The sequence below is a fragment of the Corvus hawaiiensis genome, chromosome 5, assembly GCF_020740725.1.
Source record: "Corvus hawaiiensis isolate bCorHaw1 chromosome 5, bCorHaw1.pri.cur, whole genome shotgun sequence".
NCBI lineage: Eukaryota > Metazoa > Chordata > Aves > Passeriformes > Corvidae > Corvus > Corvus hawaiiensis.
The window spans coordinates 17449243-17472200 of NC_063217.1; the positions used below are offsets into that span (position 1 = coordinate 17449243).

Sequence of the window (22958 nt, forward strand, 5' to 3'; positions counted from 1 at the left end):
CATTCCCTAAGTAAACTTCATTCCTAACCTATCAAAACTGGGGTTGGTTGTTGATTACTAAAGAAAAACAAAACCAACAGTAAAACAGCTAGCAAAACAAAATGAAAACTGAAACCTAAAAAACCCCCAACCAAATCAAACCAAACCAAACCAAAAAAAACCCCCTGTAAATAATCATTAGAGAGTTTGGAGTTTTGAGTTGAAGATTTTTGAGTTTTGGGCATAAGTACTTCCTGGTTTTGTGAGTGAGGAATGAGAGGTAGAGGATTGGCTCAGGTATGTCTGAAGGGCAGGGGGAAGACATGCAATAAGTGGTTTTGCTCCCGCTGTTGGAACACATGTTCTTTGAAAATAGTTTCACTTGCAAGAAGCACAGCAGAACCTGACCTCAGACTTTCTGCCTCTTTCCAAGACACTTTCTATCTTGAAAAAGTTTCTTCAAAGGCACAAATACTGTTAACCATCTCTCCTAAATCACCTTAAACACATAGAATAGATAATTCAAGCAAAGTTGTGATTGGCCAGAATTTACTATAAACTTAGCTTTAAATTAGGGAAATCAAGTTGTGTGTTTCTCATGCAGTGGTTAGGAACCGAAGTAGGAAATCATGCTGACAAATGAAGTGAATGGAAACAGGAGACAGAGTTACTCTGTGATTTAATCCATTGTCCTAAATATGTTAGATGACTAACTCTATAGAAATTTTAGCTCTTTACTGCCATAAAGCTGTGACTTAAGTTATATATCTTTAATAATTCTACAGTATTTTGATTCATAAAAGTTGAGTACATTGGAAGGAGCTTAAAAAATGCATTTTAGTAGGCTTTTTGACAGATGTGATTTAAAAGCTTAGAGAAAGCAATGCACCTGTCACTTTTAATTGCAGAAAGCTTTCCATCTATTAACTTTATTTTGCCAGAGCTTTCAAATGAAAAAATTCCAGTATCTAATTTAATTTAACTTTCATTGGGTTTGCCAGAAGAGCAATTAATTTTTAGAACTTCCAGCTATGAAGTTGTGCTTCAGAAAGCAGTCTCTCTATCTTACATACCATTAAGTTTCATCATATGCCCGTCATACCTTAGGAACATCTTGATATCCTTGCAGAAATGTGGCAGTGAAATGTAGACATATTGTCTGTAGCACTAGGTAGGGTTTACAAATACAAATGTTCGTATGATTGGGTTATTCCTATCCATCATTAGATTGCATCTCTCTGGAGCTATAAGTACATCTGTGCCTGGCAGGCTTATGTAAAGGCTTATATTATCACTGATGCATATGGGGCCCATGTGTCAGTCTTCCAACAAAGATATATAGCCTTGCGTAGGAGCAGGATTGGATATGCTTGTGTTTCAGCCTGTAAATCAATTTCTGGGACCTTTGCTACAGATGTTAGAAGCTGCAGGTCTGTAAAAAGAATATACTGTAACATGAACTGAAACAGAAGAATAAGCATGAGAAGGAATTAGCCATATGGCAAGAGATAGCAAGTGCAGTGGAGCTATGAAGAGGCAAATTCTCACACCTTCTCTGCTATCTGTGTAAATATCGTTTAAATTCAGTCACCTCAGGGCTCAGAGTCGGTCCCGTTCTAAGAGGGGATCTGTTCGTAGTCAGTTAAAAGAGCGAATACAGATGCTCCTGCTGTTGTAAAGTTGCATGTCCTAGGATTTTTGAGCTGGCAGAAGTCTTCCTGAATTCCCTAGAAGTGCAAATGGATTCACACTGACTGCTTTATCAGAAAGCCCAGCTGTACAGGGCTGAGATGTTGATCTGTTTAGTGGCTATTATTGGTACAGGTGCAATGCCATGTGTTCTTATATTTAGCCTTATTTCTTAAATCCCTTTTTAACATTTATGCTTCAAACAAAATGCAGTCAATCTAAATATTTAAACATTTTATGGTATATTTTTAAATTAGTCCTTAAGCAATAGGGAAGCTTATGCATTTTTTGTTGGGGTTTTTAAAAGTAAATTTAATAGTCTTTTTTTCCCATTACCATAACTGTTCTCAGCCTCTCTGTGGTCACCTGGACCTCTATTTTCTGAAATTACCCATTTATTCACTGCTGGAGTGTGTAGTATCTTGTGAATGGAGACGTCAATGTCACCCTTGCTCATCCGGAGTGTGCCGCGCTCTCATTTGATTGCAATTGCTTAACTCATATCCCTTCCATCCAACTGCCTTTGTGTGCCCTCACACAGCAAAACACAACACCCATCCTCCTGAATGAAAAAACCCTCAAACAAGAAGAGGAAAACACCGCACCCCCCACACAAATGCCCTTTACCCTAATTATTAGGGCTGATTAGTGGAATTTTCTGGGTAGTTACTTGAGGCAAAGCTCCATCAGCTGCTTAGGAGAGTCTGGATATTGTTGAAGGGAAAGAATTTAGCAATTTGGGAAAAAAAGGCTTGAGAATATACAGGTAGAGGAAAAATATCTGAAAAGAGAGAAGATGGGTTTTTAAAGTGCAATTAAGAGCAGCTACTTTTTGATGGTGTCAGTGGAAAAGTGCAGTCCTGGAACAGAAAATCAGCTTTGTAGACTTCAAGATTAAAAAAATGTCTGAATGGAAATTATTCCTAGTACAAGCAGCTGAGCCTTTTTGCAAGTTTGAGAGGGAAAAGGGGGATAAATATGGCAGAAGTAGCAATAAAATTTAAGCTTTTCTATAAAAAATATTAAATTCCATTTTGCATGGATTATTTTTCCTAGAACATTTTAATGTGGTTTACATACTGATATTGTGGCAACAGCATACACACAGGGCTGTAACAAGAAATGGGATTTTTCACATTCTTGAAATATAGAATGCAAGCACTCTGATGCAGATATTACCCATAGTTGTTCATCTTATTTTGCTATTGATTAAGAAACTGGTTGTGATAAATTCATTCTGTAATGGCGAATTTTCTTTTTATTACTTACATACATTTTTACCATTTTTACAAGGGTTTTCAATTCTAAATAGCCCCTGAATCCAGGTAGGATGCACTCTTCTTGCTTTACAGACCAGTTATATTGCCTCTTCTGTATTCTCAGCTCCTTTTTTAAGAGGAAAATACCTCTTGAAATTCTCATTCTTTGTGTGGCACTGAAAGGGAAAACAATTGTGGTGACAGAAGTTTGGGGGAAAAGGCTGGAAAAGTCAGAGAAATAGAAGGCAGGCTCAAGAAGAAAGAAAAGCCTGGAGCCCTTGAACAGAAACTTGAGACTAGGCACTTCTGGGATGTGCAGCTAGAGTATTAAAGTAATCTAATCCTGGTCAGTGGGAAGTTTTACTTCCAGAGTACCTGAATATATGTATCAGTAATTGCCCTGAAGTTTCTCAACAATTTCTTTTTTCTCCTAAGAGCTTTTAATTGTATTAACCAGCACATAAACAACACACAACAAATAGAATAAACAAAAAAATCCAGTCATTCAGTTACTCAAATAATTGAGCTTGTTATTACTGTTTTATAGTTCATTGTCAGTGAAGTGGAAGATAATATGAACATACGTTTCTTGTCCTTTCCATTATTAGTTTTCTCATAGAACAGCTAAAAGCCCTAGTTCGTTGGTCCAGAAGCCCAGTGGTGCTAGTCCCTGTACTTACTCTTATGCAGAATAAGAAAAATACCAACAAACCAGCACCCAGTAAAGCAAAATAATTTTGTGAAAGATATTACAGTATAAGAATTGACAGATATCTATAAAGAGATGGGTGAAGACCAGAAAAACAGTCACATAAAATTGGTCATCTTCATAAGCAGCCATGATGGTAGCTTAGCTGTTGTCGATTTTTTTAAAATCATCTGTGGTAATCCTTTAAATAATTTGCTTTGGATTCTTTCACTGTTTTAGCATAGTTTTTGGCACTGACAGGCAACAGCCTTAAAGCTTGAAGCATCAGTGCTTCATATATATTATGCAACTATACATATTGTATAAAGCTAAGACTGTACAATAAATCTGTCTTATCAAGCAATGAGCTATCTCAAGAGACAATCCCCAAATTGCATCATTTGACTCGAAGGAAGAGTGAGCACAGTGCTGTTCAACATTAATGGTCTGCAAGATCTTTTCTAGTTTACTCTTCAAATTTTTCCCTGTCTCTTGACAAGTTGTTCAAGGTTAGTTTTACTGTTAGGAAAGACTTGAACTACTCAGGTTATTATTAGAGTAAAAGTTTGGAGCTATACTTCATGAAAAACGTCCAGGAATGTAATTATTACTTGTCTGTATTGGAATTGCAGCTCTGCATAATGGGGTTGGATCAGGAATCCGCTCTGCTCTGTTTTGAAGAAACAGAAATTGCCACAGCTTGCTGAGTGATATTTCAGAAGAGAATATACAGGGTTACTGACTGTGTAGTGAAACTAGACAATGTACCAGACAACCTTTCAATCAGTTCCTGAAAGTGCTTACAGTTTCAATTCCAAAGCAGGTGAAACAATATTAAATATTAAAGACATGTTGACAGCTGCAAACTTCTTCTAAAAAGGAAGTTTTGTTACAGGGAAAAGTAGTGATAGGTTTTTCAGATACTGTTGAAGAGGTCTTTTGGAAAATTAAATATGCCATCTCATCTATTCTTAATGTGAGCGGATCCCCAGCCAAGCCAAATGGATGTTTCAGCCATGCATATGCTGAGTGTCTAATGTGCCAGAAGAAGTGAAAGTTACCTGGCAGAATCTTGTTTTATTCTTTTAAAGTTCTCAACTTATAGTGCATTTTCAAGTCTGTCAAGTGTAATAGTTGATTAAAAATTAATCACCAAATCGCCTATCAGAGACAAGTAAAATGAAAATAGCAGAATCTTCACCCTTTCCCTACAAAGAAACAGTCTTTTGTGGCCTTGTATGAAAAAGTGACATATAAAGATTTAAGTTATTTTCTATTTTGCCTTCAATTCCAAACTGGTTAAAGAAAAAGGAGAGGGAAATCCACGAACAAAACCCATATCTGACCTAAACCTCCCCAGCACAATTTGAGACAATTTCCTCTTGTCCTGTCACTTGTTACCCAGGACAAGAGACTGATCCCCACCTATCCACAACCTCCTTTGAGGCAGTCATAGAGACCAATAAGGTCTTCCCTGAGCCTCTTTTTCACCAGGCTAAACACCCCCAGCTCCCTCAGCTGCTCTTCATCAGACTTGTGCTCCAGACCCTTCCCCAGCTCCATTGCCCTTTGGACTCCAGTCCCTCAATGTCTTTCTTGTGCTGCAGGGCCCAGAACTGAACACAGCACCGGAGGTGCAGCCTCACCATATGGATATACATCCACATGGGTAAAAGTCATTTCCCACTCTGCAAACTGCAAGTAGGGCTGTAGGTCAACAATGCCTGCACACGTCACAGCTGTGATGCTGTCTTGGGCCCTGTTGGGGAATGATAGTGCTATTAGGGATGCATGATAAGCAGCAGTCAGTAAAATGTTACTCAGTGCCTTTCTTCAGCTTGACCAATTTGAGACTGTGTGGAGGATAAAAATTGTCAATTTTTTTCTTTGGGGGGTGAGGGGTGTTCTTAAGAGCTTCAAGTTTTTCTATGAAAAGGATTACGCTGAAGCCAAATTTGAAGTAGTATGTCAGTTCTCTCTGAAATTGTGGGTGGTCCTTTCCTCTTCAGGAGCTACAATGTGTAATTTCCTTTCTTGTTTTGTTTTGGGGTTTTTACAGTCTAAACAAAAGAGAATTCTATATTAATTTAGTGGAAAAGACTATTAAAGACTGCTTTCCTTTTCAAAAATAATTTCTAAGACTCCAATAAAATACATGTGTGGTCCTAATACTCCTATTTTATTGCACAATTAGCATTTGCCCTGCTAGGCCACTCTAGAACAATAAAGAATAAATGGTGAATATTCTTAGGCAATTATTTTCAGTAGTATCTGAGTATACAAATTGATTTAAGTACACTTTTGGAGACACTGTAGAGTAGAATTGATTTTGTAGCCCATGGGTTAACTTTTCTGCCAAGACTGAGATTGAAGGTTTTGGCTTAGTCCAAACCCAAAATGTATTCCTATAAAAAAGGTAAAGGCCTAGTACTTGTACTCTGTGCTATTTAGATTCTGCAGAAATCACTAATTACTAATACTCAAAATTATAAATAAGTTGTGTATTATATTGCATGGGTATGAGAGAGTTTCTCAAACAAAAAAAAAATATTAGACCTAATTATCAGAATTTAAATTTTGGATGACTTGTACTAAATGTTAAGGTTGAAGGTACTGGTAAACTCTGGAGATCACCAGACTACCTGTACTACTATTGTGTAGTGCGTTACTTTTTCTCTTTTGCTGTATATGTTCTATACTTACGCATAAATGATCTCTCTTCTTTAATAAATAAATAGATAAAGTGGATTAAAAGACCTGCTGCTTAAATAATACAAATAATAGTATGTCAGAACTATAATAAAAAGTACATTTTGATTCTGTAACAGATTTATAAATGGATGATGTTTAAAAAACCTCAAGCATTAAGAATGAAAGAAACATCAATGATATCATCAAAAGTGCTATCATTAAAAAATGAGAGATAAAAGTGGGCAGGGAAATTCAGTCTGAATATTCTTAGGAAAAAAAAAAAGCTGCATTCCTTACCATGGGAATTGGTGTGACTCTAATAATTCAGTCCGTGTTGCAGTGATGATTGCCGTGTTGTGAAATGTGAAATACTCACTTGGGCAATGTAGCACACCATGGCCCAGGGAGTGATCCTGCTTTGGCGTGAGAATAGGTTATGTGCCTACTATGTGCAGCATCTGAATCTCTAGGGAGTCAACAGAGCAAATGGAAATTAGTGATGCGGAGAGAACCTGAAACTCTGTGATCGAAATCTTTCTCATCGGTTTTGTGCTCCTCAGCAGGGTACTGACACATGCTACCGCTGATACATGCAACCTCGGTTTCCCCATCTGTAAAAGGAGGCTCGTAGTAGCCTTCTCATACATGAAATTTTAATCCTCCTATGGGAAGCAGCAGCAATAATGGTTTACAGGACTGATGTTTGAAATTATAATTTATAGGTTTTATCTTTATAAAGGGATATATGTGCCATAGAGACATATTAGTCTGATAGTATTGGACACCTTTTGTATCTTTAATATGAAGAGAAATAGCTGCAATGATTGTTTTACTAAAGAACAGAAGGAAAAAACATTTAAATTAATAGGAAGTTAACTGGTTTATTTCACAGTCAAAGAATAATGGTGCAGCAGAGTTGTTGGTTGTTTGATTTTATTTCTTTGTTTGTTTTGCTTTTTCAGAACAAGAGTTTAGACTGTATTTTTAAGTATATATTTTTAAACATTTCCTTGTTCCATCATAATTGATCTGTAGATCTGCCAGGAAGCTATGCCTGCTAAAAGGACACGACAAGCCATTTGGGTATAAGATTATCTTCATGAATAAGTGATGCTGTACTGTAACTTGTTATACAGTAGCTGTATAAAGTTAAAGCCAAGCATATGTCAGTATTCTTACAATTAACTGGATAAGCCTCGCTTGACTGATGGGAAAGGTACTTAATTGTTTGTATATATTAATGTATTTTCTGGACATAGGATAAAACATGTTGTGTCATAGATTAAAACACATTGTGTCACGTTTGTTTAGAAAGCTTGTGTTACAATCTGATATATTTCTGCCATAATGGAATTCCCAATAGGCTTCAGTATCTTCAGTTCACCTGAGCTACTAATTTTGAAGGAACTGTCTCTCCAGGTATAGCACCACAATATTCAGTAGCATCTGTATTCTTGAAGACTTTTTACTTTGGTTTGATTCTCATTACATAGTTTGGAAAATAATTTTCATATATACTTTATCCTAATACAACAAAAACTTGTGGTTGTCGAAGCATGCCTCTGTAGCATTCAGAAAAGGTCTTAGATTAAATTCCTAGTTATGCTGGAATTTTGCAATTTAGGAGTATGGTTGTATAGTGATAAATGAAGTTTCATGAGCAGAAAAAAACCCATCTGATCAGAAATTTTCCATGTTAACCCAAGACATCTAATACAGAGTAGAAAAACGTATTTATTCAAATTTTGGAAGTCGAAAACTGGCATCTTAGGAGTAAAATCCAAATCAGAGATCCATTGCAACATGAAAAATCTACTTTGGGGTTTCATTCTCTCCTCTTTGAATCGGAAAGCCCATGGCTATGGCAGCTTTTGCCAACAGAGGCAGCTGCCAGTGTTCATGATAATATGAAATAATCTTTTGCCATACTTCTCTGGAGACATATCAAGACAGTTGAAACTTGGGGCTGTGGCTCCCTTGTCTTACACTATCATGTGTCAGCATGTTCTCGCCTTCCATATCTCAGATTTTACTGCTGGTGTCTTCAGTGCCTCCCAGTGAGGCAGAGTACTTTGCTTTCCCTAAGATCAAAGCCAGAGGAGTAAACAATCGCTCTTAGGTCTTGCTCTGGAATAGCTTTGAGGTTTTAGATGATGTGCCTCGTTAATGTGACTGTGACTAGAGAAGTATCTCAGACCATGCAAGACCTCACAGGTATCTTAATCAAGTCCAGGATCCGGTGAGTAGCCTATACCAGAGCACGTTTCACAGGCTCTTTCTGCAAGGAGCTCCTTAATGAATAGGTAGTGCTTGTCTTCTCCCTGCCACCTGTATTTTTTAAGGTGTACTCAGATACAGAAATATTGCAGGAACACTGAAGAAAAAGCTAATCATAATAAAAACAGCTGAAATGGACAGGAACATTTGATATTCATAAATCAATTGTTTTGCTAGCTTTACTATTTTAGGATAATTGTCTATTTGATACCTAAAAAGAAGTTGTTACTTGTTCCATCAAAATCATCTGATTGGCCTAGGTGATAATTGTAGGTCCCTTTCAACTGAACTATCCTATTCTAAAATTTGTTGTTTGGTTTTTTTCACCATCTTTGTATTCCAAGTGAAATCCCCCATGTCCAAATACATATAATTGATTTTCAGTCAAATAATTTAAATAATTCTCATTCTTGTTATTTCTTTGAATGTCCAGTAGTCTCATGAACTATGACACTTTGCCACCTTGCGCAGGCATGGAGGATTTCATGCAGAATATAGTTAGCTAATGTTAAGACTGTTGTTTTCCAGTAAGAGAGAAGTACTTAGCAAGGCTTACTTTGTTCATGTCACTTATATGTAAATAATTATCAGGCTGCTGATTATGGAATAGCCACTTTCTGAGAAGTTTTTATAAACTGGTGTAAGTAAACTGGTAAGCATTCAATACTTAGTTTGGCTGAGTATTTCTGCCTCTTCCTTTAAAAATCAGGACACATTACTCATTCCCAGTACTCAGTATTTTGCAAAGTACAGGATGGCAGTATAGATTTATGATATCACTGGTCAGACATAGAGGGAGGTTAAACCATAGAGGAAAATAAAATTACAAGTAATTAAATTTACAAGCAGGTTTGCCATCTTCAAAAGATTTAGTGTTTCAGAATGAACAATGATTTAGCCACACAACAAAACTGTGATGCAGCCTTAACAGTTTATGATATAGATATTTTATGTGATGTTTCAATTTATGTAATTAAAAATTGAGCACTCCTTTTTAAGGGTAAATAGGATATTCAACTGAGAACCATACATGGTAAGTAATAAAATAACTGAGATGTGGTAGTGTTTGCATTTTTTAAGAGCTGAAACATTCTATCAGGATCATTAATTTCAGGTTATCTCAGGGCTTTATCTTCAGATAAGAAAACAATACTGTATGTAAGTCTTCAAGGTTTTATCTTCTGAGAACGTGTTTGTATCTTCTATTGGTATGAATTTCAAATGTTCACAGGACTCTAAGCTGTGAGGTTTTTCCCTGATACACATCTCTCTACTAACCAGTAGATATGATAAATATAACTGTACCATTTCCCGCCTGTTCTTAGGAGGGATTCAGTAGTAACAAGGTTTTTGGCAAGGTCTTCCTGCTATTTCCACAAGTGTCATACATTATCATTACCCATGGATACTTAGAGAAAAAACCCTGCATACACAAAATGAAGCTGTTGGGAGAGGGAGAGTGGGGCAGAGGTCTTTGGGGCTTTTTTTGATGTTGTTTTTGTTATTGATTTTTTTTCTAGTTTGCTTTGTGAAATACAGAAATCTACATTCTTTTAGGCATAATGTCAAATTAGACAAGTTCAGTTGCTTTGTCAGAATATCTGAATTAAATCTTTAATCTTTGGAATTTGGTTTAAAAGCTGAGGCATATGTGCTTATCAGAATCCATTGCATGTAAATTTCCTTTATCCAGTTTGTTTAAAAAGAAATTTTATTTTACAAAAGCACGTAATTGCAGAACTTATTTGATCATGGATCTTAGAGAATCTATACTATTTCTGGTTTTATTGATGAGTTTGAATACTTGGATAGACTATGTTAATTATCAAAAGTAATTATTTAGATGCAGCATATTTAGTCTTTGATTTAGAAAAACACACCTGATCTTCTAAGAGAGGAAAAAGTAGTATGCAAGTTTTTCAGAACATTGCTGTAGTTGGGCAAAAATTCAGAAATCTTTGTGCATTCTCCACTGTGTATCTTCATTTATAGTGGGATTTAGCTTTGTTTGGTGTATGGGTTTGGTTTTCCTTTTTTTACATTTGAGAAAATGAGGTTGCAGCTAGATATTACAACTCAGAAGAATTCTTGACTTATATACATCTTAAACTTATCTGAAACAATCTGCTGTACCCAGGCTGGTTTGTGCATCTAGAGCAGCAGTGATGCTCATTTGTGCCTCCTCTAAAAAATCTCTGTCAGCTGCTGCCAGTCTAACTCACCCAGGTGGCTTTTAGTGCAAATCTGCCATTTAACCCCTGTATTACCTTTTAACTTGAGGAAACAAACATGAGAGTTCTCCTTGAGAACATCTCACATTCAGAGAGACTGAAGTTACACGTGGCCCTGAGCACAGGTTTGGTGATGCCGGAGCAAGGAGGAGTGGTGGAAGCCGAGGAATGAAGGTGCTCTGCCCACCACTGCATGACATAAATGAGGCTCACAAAGTTCCGCCATGGAATTTTCTTGAAAGCTCAATGTCTAAGGTACTCCCTTTAATAACTTGGAGTGTATCTCTCTAGGAATTATATAACAGAGTCAAGAACAATTTAGTTGCAAGAGGCCTCTATGACAGCTAGAATCTGCATAAAGATGAATTTGTCTAAACATCTCACTGGATCATTGTGCTCTAAAGAAAGAAATTGTCAGATAGCCTTGGCTTTTTCACTCTAGCTGTATTTTTAAATTAATTCTGCTGTTTCAGAGGTATTCTGGATTTTCATGTAAGGTCTTGGGCTGTAATATTAGTGGAGGATAATTTGTTCCAATTAAAGTATCTTGGTCATATTGCTGCTTTCTAATGCGAAGCAGGTTCATGCCTTTTTAAAAAAAATACAGATCTTTTCTTATAAAAGATGTTTTGTTGTATCCTGGCTTAAATGTTACTGAAATGCTTAGACATTCTTTCATTTTAGGGGTATCAATTGCCATCATAGAGTCTCTGTTCAAATGCTGCCTATTTTTGAAATGGAAGATGAAGTCCACACAGTTATTAGTGCAGCAATACAATGACCATCAGGCTGAAAAGGGGTTTTGCACCTTTCTTCACTACAGAATATAAGTTGCAAAGTCAAATCAATGTAGTGTAATGGCCTGCAAAATTGTCTGGTTTAATCTACAAAATAGATTTTTGCCCCATTTGCCCTGAAAGTCACAATGCACCTTGTGCTGCTTGTGGCCATTTTTGTGAGCAGTCTAAGAATTGCAGTGGAATGGGTTCAGTCATCAATAAAAAAGACCACACACAGCTTCTGAGTTGTGAAATGTAGGTGTGATTTATGCAAGAAGAAAAAGTTGGATGTTTGTTTAAGCCCCTCAAGGTTTTTATGAAGAAACCTTTTTACACTGTGCAGATGAAAACTTGAAGCAATCAATAAATAACTACTAAAAATTTTCCTGCTATAAGGAAAATCATATTTTTTTATGAGAAGTAAAATTTTGCAGTGTAGAAATGAACTTACACTTCTGTTAGAGAAACAGTTCAAAGAAAGTTTCAGAAACCAGCTGATACATTGCAAAAAAATTACTTTTGGAAAACAACAATTGCCAACCTTACTTAGCTCTGCATATTTAAATGGATGCTTTAAACAATGCCTTGTTCAGCAAGGTTGGGAACCTTTGCAGTCAAGCAGTTTACATTTGAAATGAGCTAAAATTACCAGGGAACACTATACTTCAGTTTTCTTGGGCTTGTGCTACATGGAAATGGTGTTGACTGTGCGGACCCAGCAGAAAATCTAGCATGCAATTAGTTAGTCTTCTGTCTTTTGCACATCCAGCCTAAGTGTATTGTCTGTTGAGGAACCTGGCACAATAGCTGTCCTTTAAGTCCTTGTGTTTGTGCCAAAATTTCCCACAGAAACAAAGATTTTGACCATTGATATTTTCTTTTAGTTTTTTAAAATAATTTGCACTTGCACTGATGGCCTCAGTATTGCTCATCTTTCACTTTTTAAAATTCTATAAAATGGTGAATGATGATGTTATATCAAATGCCATGAAAAGCTTGATGCACTGTTACCCATTATCTCCTCTAGTATGAGTATGGCAGTGGCTTACATAGATACATACATATATCTGTGTTATAAACTCATCATTGATCATGATACAAATCACTACTGCTAGCTTAGCCACTTCACACGTAATTTTTTATATAGGTAAAATGTATTAGTCAATTAAGCAGAAGTGTAAATATAGATATTTGCATTTTATGCTTATGAGGGAATTTTTTTCCAAGGAAGTAGGCTGTTAAATCATGTTACCGTAACAAATGCTGAAGGCTGCTTTTTCATTCATTGCCCCTGAATTTATTGTCAGAGCAGTGCAGTCATATCCCATTTCAAGATTACTTAGGTGGCTTGAAAATTAAATCACAGCTCACAAATTCTCTTTTTTCACACACGGTTAATAATACTAAAATTGGGTCTAGTTTTAAGTATACTTTGTAAGATATTGCAGTGCAATTAGGTGCATGAACTATGAAAGATTTGGTAAATAGAAAGTGATTTTCCATAAATTAACAATGAATTGGATAAAACAAAATTGCTGTCAATGTATGTGGAATTATTTTCAAAATAATTATATTGATATAAATTTTGTTAAAGTTGGGCATCATGGGGTTTTATAAAGTCCTCAAATTTTTTTTCTGTGAGTTCATAAATCTGAAAGATCTTCAGGAGTGATTTCTCAGAACTGGCAATATGAACCCATGCTAGATTACATTTTAGAGAAAGAATATCTCAAAAGCATGACTATTTATATCTAATCAACTAAATTATTCTTGCTTGTTCACTTACTCTGAGCTAGATTTTTTTTTCTGTGCACAGTTTTGCAATGTTTCTCTAAAAACTCTATGAAAAAGGCCCTCTAAAGATGTCTCTAAAGCTCAAGACAGCGAAACTTCTGTTAGGAGCTGGATTGCATTTGATATGCTTTGGAGTGAAGATCCTGGATTGGTTTTAGAAAAATGAAATCTAGTTAACCACAAGAAAACTGCTGTGCAAATGGACTTAAAATCCCTCTGTAGATTCACGTGTATGCATCTGATTTGTTTGTACATTTTATTCAGATGCTTAAGAAAGCTTCTTCATGTAATTGTGTTGCCCATATTGTGTACAGATAGGTGCATCTCAGAGGGCTTCCAAAAGAAGATCTGATTTCATAATTTTAGTACAACGAAGTAGATAAGCCCCTTTGCAAGACTTCAAACATTCATGTACCATGTGTGATAGGTGTATTTGGTCCAGGGTAGCAAACTATTGTCTGAAGTGAAACCTCCAAACTGCATGTGGTATAGATACAGCAATACTGACTTTAACGTATTGGTCATCTTCTATTGCAGTGCATCATTGTTAATAGTGCATAGCATAAATGGAAAGTTCTGGATCCTAATTTGCTTTTGTTTCTTTCTTTTTTATTTTCTCTGTGTCTTCTGCTACTGTCTTCAGTTCACTAGATTTTATTTCCAATATTGACCTGTGAAGGCCAAAAATATGTCTGGTTTTCAGAAAAAAAAGGGCTGTTTATTCATACTGATAGCAAAAAACCACTACTGAATAATAATTTTATAAGCATTTTAATAATATTTCTCTTTTGTAAAAGATAGTAGTTTCAGATAGCATGGTACAGCTGATCATACAGGGATTTGGGGAGGAATATTAGATATCTGTTGCAGAATGTATATTAATTCCTTCTTTTAAAATATATGGTGCTTTCTTTTAAAATATATGGTGCTTGACACTCTGAAACAAAAGTCAGAAGCATATTGATCTCAGATATTACACAGCTTCATCGTTGTTTCTCAATAGGTCACTATTTGTTCTTTTTGCTGGATTACAGTCTTCTTTACATAAAGCTGAATATACTGTCAAACAGGGACTTGCAATGGTTGAAAAGTGAAAACACTCACTTCTGCTTTTTTTTTTTTTTTTGGCATATAAGTTGCTATTTTTAAAGGAACTACTTAGTGCAACACAGATAAACTGTTTTGACTATTATTGCTACTTCTTCTTTTCAATTACAAATCAGTTAATGCAATAAAATTACCTTCATTAGAAATACTGACTGAACCATAATGGCTGAAATTATTTTCTTATATTTCCTTTTTGTTATATGAAAAACTAAATATATATATATAGCATTTTTACATTTATTTTAATTTTTTTTTCTTAGTGATCTTAGTGAAAATCAGATTCAAGCAATACCAAGGAAGGCATTCCGAGGAGCAGTAGACATAAAAAATCTGTAAGTATTTCCTTCTTTCCATATATTCTGATGATAATACTTTGTTGATACAGTGCTATTTCATTGTATCAGATTTTTTTTTTCTAAGAACTGTTACAGCTACGTAAGGAATCTCTGCATAAAACCGATACCATTTGCTTTGGCAAAATACTTTAACACATCTTAAACATCCGAAAATTGCCTTATGGAAATGTAAAACATTGAAATAGAGTTGAAGACAACATGGCATTATAACTATTAGTTTATGAAACCTGAGTTTAATATTTGAATGTCAGGCAATTTGAAACATTTTATGGCTTCAAGTGGAAAAAATCATTTTGCCTTGGTTTTAAAAGTTTGCCTTTTGTTTGCTTGCATAAAAGAAAATCATGCTATTATCTAGTTTTGCTAACATATGTTTTTATACTTGTGTGACTATTTTTCTTGCTCAGTTTTCTTCTGTTGTCTTTTCTGAAAGAAAGACACTTTCCTGGAGATAGTGACCTTGATGTTCACGGGCAGGTTTTGTATTCTTATGGTTTCTAAATGTGGAAATACATGAGTTTCAAGACAAAGCAAAGCAGTGACTTTTCAACTTTCTGTTCAGAGTGGTAGGTCAGTTTAGTGGATTGAATGAGTCAAGCAACCTGAAGACTGTTCTGAACTTCTGTAGCAGGAAATCAAATGTCATGCTCTCAAAAGCTATAACCCCTGCTGTAAGCTAAGGACTCGCCACTTATAAACAACCAACAAAGACAGAGGACATGCAATAATGTGTTTCAGAAAGACTATGGAGCTTCCAGTGTGATGGAACTGTGAAAAAATATGATTGCTAAATTATGTGGCATCAATAAATATAGGGAAATATCAAATCATTATAGGAGGCTTTCATGTAATTCCTGCTGAAATATTTTTTATTAATTGAAGTTGCCAGTTTTAAATAAGAAAGACAAACTTTCTAGTTGTACTGCTTTGTAAACACAGTGCTCTGTGATTGTAAAGGGAGGGTTGTGATGTATCCTCAGTAGGAGAGGATGGGACAGGAAGCCCTTTGCGTTTCTGTCTTTCTGTGATGGACTCTACTTCATTCTGTTGCCTGCAGCACTGCACACAAATTGGTGAGGAAAATGTCTTTTTAAGATTTAGTGGAATGCCCGAGAATTTGGCCTACTACAGTTCTTTCCTGCTGTGAAATTCTATCGTACCTCAGTGGAAAAAATTATTATGTTCAATTCTATTGTGTTCCTAAACATGCAAGTACTTCTCAAAGTAGCTTTGGTACTTTGGTTTAATTGACAGGTTATGAGTTTTTTTCAGAACTAGTCCCATCACTATGCATGGTGAAAAGGAGTTTTGGCTACAAGAAACCTGCATTTTTCTGCATGATCTTTTATATTTGAAAATTTATACAGCTACAGAAGGGAACTTTGGTAGTAAAAATAGCAGCATCATTGAGAATATTCTAGTGGCAAAGCAGCAGTTTAGAATGTAAGCGTACTTACACATTGTAAGAAAACTCCAGTTAGAAACAGCATTAGGATGCTAATCTTTATCTGAGATATTATTTTTATCTTAGTGTGTATTTTTAAGCTAAGGATCCTGAATTGTGTCTGAAACTTGCATAAAACAGTAGATCTACCCTTTAAAGCCTTTCTCTTTTGGGGAAATAGTTTTTAAAAAAATCATAAATTCCATAGCATTGCCACAAATTCCAAATCATATCCGTGGCATATTTTTTAATGTGATAGGACAAATACTACAGATATCTCCTCATTAGCTGTCCCTGGGAAAAAATGCCATCAAAATCCTAATCTGAAAACTTTATTATCCCTCTACAGTCACTCTACAGAATGACCAATGAGTTCATGGGGTGGGTTGGGTGGATTCTAGCACAGCATTTATATAACTAGATCAGGCCGTTGTGCCTTTCCAGAATCTTTGGCAAGGAGAGATAAACCCCAGCCTTCCATCTAGCCTTGGACATTACTTAGAGCAGAAAGGTATAGCAAGAATTTTACAAGTTTTATTTCATTGTTCAAGAAAATTAAGGAGACAATTGATAAGTGATAGGTAGTAGAAGGCATCACTATTCCAGAAGGAATTGAACTATCTGAAAGGAGGTTGTAGCCAGGTGGGTGTCAGTCTCTTTCTCAAGTAATAAGCGAGAGGATAAGAGGAAATGGCCTAGAGTAGCACCAGGGGAAGTTTAGATTGGACATGAGGAAAAATTTCTTCACCAGAAATTTTTTAAAGCTTTGGGAAGGTGGCCTGGGGAAGAGATTGAGTCACCATAAACTGGAGGTATTTAAAAAACATGTAATATATGGCATTAAGAGACATGATTGAGAGGTGGACGTGGCAGTGTCAGGTTTACTCCATGATCTTACAGGTCTTTTCCAACCTAAGTGATTCTATGAGTCTATGAAGGTGATTAACCTAAGGTCCAGGAACCAAGTACTTGTATGTCCTTACTAAGAATTGTCATAAACAGAATTCCATATTTGTTCTAGTTTTGGATAATTTTTCTAGTAATAGCCCAGTAGCTAAGCATAATGTTAAAAATGTTACATCTCTTCCAAACTCATCTATGAGATATGGGAAGGTACAAAGAGAAAAGAAATCTGCATTAGAGCATATTGTAATATATATTTAAAAAAAAAAAAATTTGTAACAATAGTAATTACATCAGTTTCACTTTAATTTATGAGCCTTTTTTTTTAACATGGAATGATTGATAACCATCCAGAATAGTAGTTCTATTAAGCTCTTTTAAAAGTGGCTAACAAATTTCACAGAACTTGACCTGATAAGTATTTTATGTTCCTGAATGGAGACTCACCATTCTCTCATTTCCACCAAATACCTTCGTTCTGAATCAGGAGTTGGAATATTTTGGATACTTGTATACTTCTAGTCTTTGCAGAGCAAAGGGAATGAGGTGTTAATTCAGATAATCTGAAGGAAATGGCTTCCTTTAAGGTTGATAATACCACTAAAATCTCCTGCAGTGTGTTAGCTCCAGAGTCCTCTTGATGTTTCTCAGAAGAAGCAGTTTTGTTTCCATAAAATGCATCCATTGTGTTTTCTTTCTAGACATCTTAATAACACTCACAGTATAGAATCTGTAGAAAATAAAAACAAAATGGGCAAGACATTATGAGAATTGACAACATGGGCAACCTGCCACACCCTCATAATAAAAAAAAACCAAACTGAGAAACCTTCAGGCCTCACAAATGTAATTTACATCAAACTGGAATTACCCAGTTTCCAGTTTGTTATGCCTTTTGTCTTATAGCTGGGAAGAGTCTGGCTCTGTCTGTACTCTCACTTGAGGCAGTTGTAGGCAGCAGTAAGGTCGCCCCTTTCCCCTCTCTCTGAAGGCCAAAGAAACACAGTTCTTGCAGACCATCCCCAAATGTCACCTGCTTCAACTCTCTCATCTTGGTGGCCCTCTTTGGACTCAGTCTCTGTCTTCTACTGGGGAGGCTAACGCCAGGTGCCATCTCACAAACTCAGAGGTCATCTCACAGACGCCAAACAGGATGTCCCTGGGTTCACTCTCACCACTGCAGCGCAGTTGTTTGTAAAGCATTAAGCTCTTCAGTAAAAGTAACAAAAAATGAGGGAAGCGTATGTTGTAGTAGTTCTCCGAACTATAAAACCAGTATCCATTATTTTGGCTGTTCAAATGTAGGAAAACAAAATAGCTGCAATGTGTCAAAGTCTCAATTTTTCTATTCAAGGAATTATTCTTGAATGACTTAGAGTAATACACTGTAAGTATAGCTACTCATCTGCAACTTGAGAGAAATAAACGTGAAATTCTGGAAATATAATTCTGAAAGTTACCCTTAACTTGCTAATTTTTCAGGGAGAAAAGTATTCACCAAGACATTAGATTCTTCAGAGAACACAGTGGCACCCACTTTTTAAAAAAATAAAGAGAAATTATCATCTAAATGGGAAAATAAACACAATTTTGTTAATATACGTGTTAATGAAGGTGTCATAACCCTCCCTGGTGATATAGCACACACACTGGATGTGAAAGATGTTCTAAATTTTCCCAACCTCAGGAATTTTGTTTATATTTGATATGGTAAGAAAACGCTTTAGGTGCCCAGATTGTAAGCTTGGATGGGGTGGTTTTTTTTGAAGCTGGTTGAATTAGGAAGAAAAATAACTCAGTTACATAAAGGTGTAAGACACCACTGAAAGAACAATAGTGCTATGCTCTCCTTTTGAGTAGATTTTGACATTATGACTTTTCCATTTCAAGTGTGTAAAATTTTATAAGATTCCAATTTTCTCTTTCTCTGTGTAATCAATACTTGGCAGAGGATGGAAAGGAATATACAAATATCATGGTGGAATTGTGCTCTAAATATATGCAATTTTAAATGTTACCAAAAACAGCAGGGCACATTTTCATCGTATCTCATGCAAGGATCTTGTGCCCTGTTTTCCTTGTCATGCCCTTGGCCTTTCTTTCGACTCCTCTCTTCTTTGTGTTTATTTGGTTCCATTCATTCCCAGCAAGCAGGGGAGACTGTAGCTGTCATGCCAGGGATAAAGGCTGCAGGGCAATGTAGTAGCTTCACCCATTAAATTGCCTGGGAAAATGAAGAATTAGTGAAGAGGGAGACAGTCAGCAGCCTCCAATCAAAGTCCTTCCCATTATACTAATCTTTGTCCAAAACCTTGATCGGTATTACTTGTTGCCCTGATGCCTCTTTTATGCTGATTTTGAAACATTTAAAACTGCCACTAAGGACATAAATGAATTTTGTATTAATCTTTTTTTGGGAATGATTGGACTTTTTTTAATTTCAGATATTAGTAGTTGAAAAATAGTTTCCTGCTGAAGCTGTTCTAATTACTTATTTCTTCTAAGATCACGCATAAAATTCCACTGCAACTGGAAGTATAGTTGTCTATTCATTTGTACAAGTGCTGTTCCAAATGCATCACTTGTCTAAGATATGCTTAAAGAATCTAGAATTCAATATTTCTCATGCTTGCTCTTACTGAGAATCTCAACTGGACCGCTAGCCACCTGCATTTCAAGTTTACATCAAGAAGGATTTTCACAGGGTGTTAGTGAAATACATTCTGTGTATGCCTAAGATTTTTGTTATAATAAAAAATAGCTCTAAAGCCATGAAGGAAAGAATAGGTACAGTTTTCTAGTGCCTCCTAAACCTCTTGTTCCCAAGCAGGTTGGTGATCCTTTGGTGAGCCTTTGGCAAAAAAAACCCCTTGTTCTTACTGACTGTTAAAATAAATAGCATTTCAATACTATTTTTAGAGTTTCGTTTTCTTTTAAAAATTATTTCTTAATAATGTGATCGTATCTTTTGAGTCATTTAACATACAGATTGTTCATCTTGTACACATTCTCCTTTTGATGATATTCTTCTGTTTCATTTTTACTTTTTTTTGTTATTTTACAATATAAAATAATTCTGGGATTAACCAAGTTGAGTGCTAGACAATTTTTAGGGGATTAAGCACCTGAACTATAGATCTGTTCTCCCTTTTCTTCTAGTTTGTTCAGCAAGTATGGGTTACTTGGATGTAAATAGTAATAGTCATGGGAAACAAGCAGTTCTTTGACATTTGATAAAAACAGAATAAATTCTGGCATAATTTTGTTTACATCATTTTTGACTAATTCCTCTGAAATTATTATTGATTTGTCTTGAAACTGAAATTGAGAAGTAAGAAATAGGAAACATAACTCAGTTCTGTTGTAAAAAGTAGCTCTCTAGCATGGGACCACAAAGTGTCCTCAAACTGTGAAGAACAGGAGAGTAAAGCAGACAATTGTTTGAATTGTCCCAACTTTTAACCCTCTAGGAATGAGTAAAGAAGGTTTTCTCTGTCAAGAGTCAGATGACGGATTTTGCCTGTATGAGGGTAGTAGTTTTTAAATGTATGCAACTTCTGTTAGTCATTAAATGTTCTACTTGAGGGATAACAAAGTATATTTACTTATTTATCATTATCTGGTAGACAACATATGCCAGAAGGGAAGAAAATATAAGTTAGCAACATGTTTCTACAGCATAGGATATATCCACAAGAGCAATAAATAGAAAACATTTTAAAGCAGACATTTTATTATTAGTTGAATGCTTATTATTCTTACTAGTTCTTATTGCTGAACTCACAAAAACGTTGACATTTTAAGTAGCAGTAGGTTAGTAAGTATATGAAATACCCAGGTAATGCTGCAGACATGGGTGCAAAGTCCAGTTAGTTCTTTGTGATTATGGAAAGATTTTGGACGTGACAACTGGTGTTTGGTATTTTATGAGCTTCACAGGAATGGCACTGCCGAAGCTTTGTGAATGTTGGAGGCAGAAAGGAACAGCAACTTTACAAAAGCATGGAGAGATCCCCCACAGAAAAGATCCAAAATGGAGATGGAGCAGGCAGGAATATGATGAAGAGAAACTGGGGAGAGGGGAAGGATGAGAATGGGCCAGAGCTGCTGGTCCATGTCTGGTCAGCTTCGGTTCTCAGAGTGTTCTAATAATTTGAAAAGAAGAAAAGCAGCTCTTTTGGAAAAAAAGGCTTTCTAAAATGGAATTAGGGTTATTAGTATCCTCAGTAGCTTAGTGGTGAGAAAGGTTTTGTTATGATACTGGAGATTTTTATTGTGTAGTTTTGAAAGTCATGTTTAAAATAAACTGTAAAGCATAACATAAAAATAGATAAATATGTACTTTTTAATTTCTAGTATTCTTGCTTGTGTCTTAAGACATATCTTAATACATACTTGCTATCGAGTATTTTTTTTTAATCAAAAAACCCAATCAGACTTCTTCAGTATATCTGTTAGAAGGACATCATAAGTTAATGTTATGCTGGTTGTGGAATACTGCCTAACTTTCTGTTTGGGTCATATATGCAGTGTAGGTATCCTTACCCTTAACCTTTACTTTTACCATAAATTGCTATTCAAACCAGTCACACAGTCTTCAAAATCATGTCCTTTTCATAGCTTAGAAAAACAAAAATATATATATATCACACCAATTGCTCTTCATGGTGTGTGTCTAATCATTTTTATATCATGAGTGTAACTGATGGGAGATAATCTAAAACATAAAGATGAATGCATCTTTCAAAGACAGTAATTTTTAAAACTAGGGAATATTTTTTCTCTCCCATCTGCAAACTTCCCTTCCTCAAACTGAAACCAATCCATTAGTTCAGTGCAAACAGAGTAAGACGGTTTAAATGGTAACAACTCACCCTTCACTAAGGTAGTGATCATGGTGACTCATTAAAGGAAGAAGTCCAAAAGTTTTCAGGATCACCGCAACTGCTGACAGTCTAGTGGAAGACATCTGCCTTTCAGTTTGTGTAGGACAAGATTTGCTCAAGTGCTTTCTCTGCTTTAAAAGATTTTCCTTTGTGTATAATATGGATGATTTAGAAGAAGCTGTGTCAGCACTGATTTATACATTGACAGCTAAGGATAATAAGATATGGGCAAACATACAGCTCACCCTTTTACAGATTAACCTGCAGACTGCATTAGGCAAATTTGATAGCATTAAAAGATTTTTCCAATTTGTCTGGAAACAATTTCTCTTTTGTATTGTGTCAAGGGTAACATTTCATGCCATTGTAGTAATTTAAATCGCTTTGATAAATTGTTTGAGAGGTTAGAGAATTGTACTGTGTATATATTTTACCTCTTTAAAATAAAAAGGCTATTAGCTTAATTGTTAAATGAAATTCATTAGTAAAAATTGAAGAAGCCTTAGAAAGTACACTTAAATATTCCAACACTGCAGCACTGGTGTTGTAACATTGCACCAAAATGATTAAATATCATATTCAGCATCTGATAGTTTGCATTTAACTTTCAGTACACAGAAACACAGGCACTGTTACAATTATGACAATATTTTATTCCCTTGTGGTAGTAATTCAGATGAAACTAGAAGAACTTTATAGAAGTTGGTACTACGTTCAGCAGTGGGTGTGATGATTTATTAATAAAGTAAAATGTTATCATGGATTCACAAGAATCACAGAAAATGCTTTAGTAAAAGTGTCATTAGCCCTGCTAGCTAATATATAATTGAAGACAGAAGGGCAGAGTTCATTTGTATTTTGTTCATTTTCTTAGT

General features: G+C 35.5%; 1 protein-coding gene across 19 annotated transcripts in view; it reads left to right on the forward strand.

Moving 5' to 3' along the window:
• Positions 1–22958, forward strand: part of SLIT2 (slit guidance ligand 2) — a 263355-nt gene that overhangs the window by 136527 nt on the left and 103870 nt on the right. For all 19 annotated transcript variants that reach the window (XM_048303516.1, XM_048303514.1, XM_048303515.1 and 16 more), the window contains exon 5: positions 14755–14826. In XM_048303516.1, the coding sequence (XP_048159473.1) occupies positions 14755–14826 (72 nt within the window). The remainder of the gene's footprint in view (positions 1–14754; positions 14827–22958) is intronic.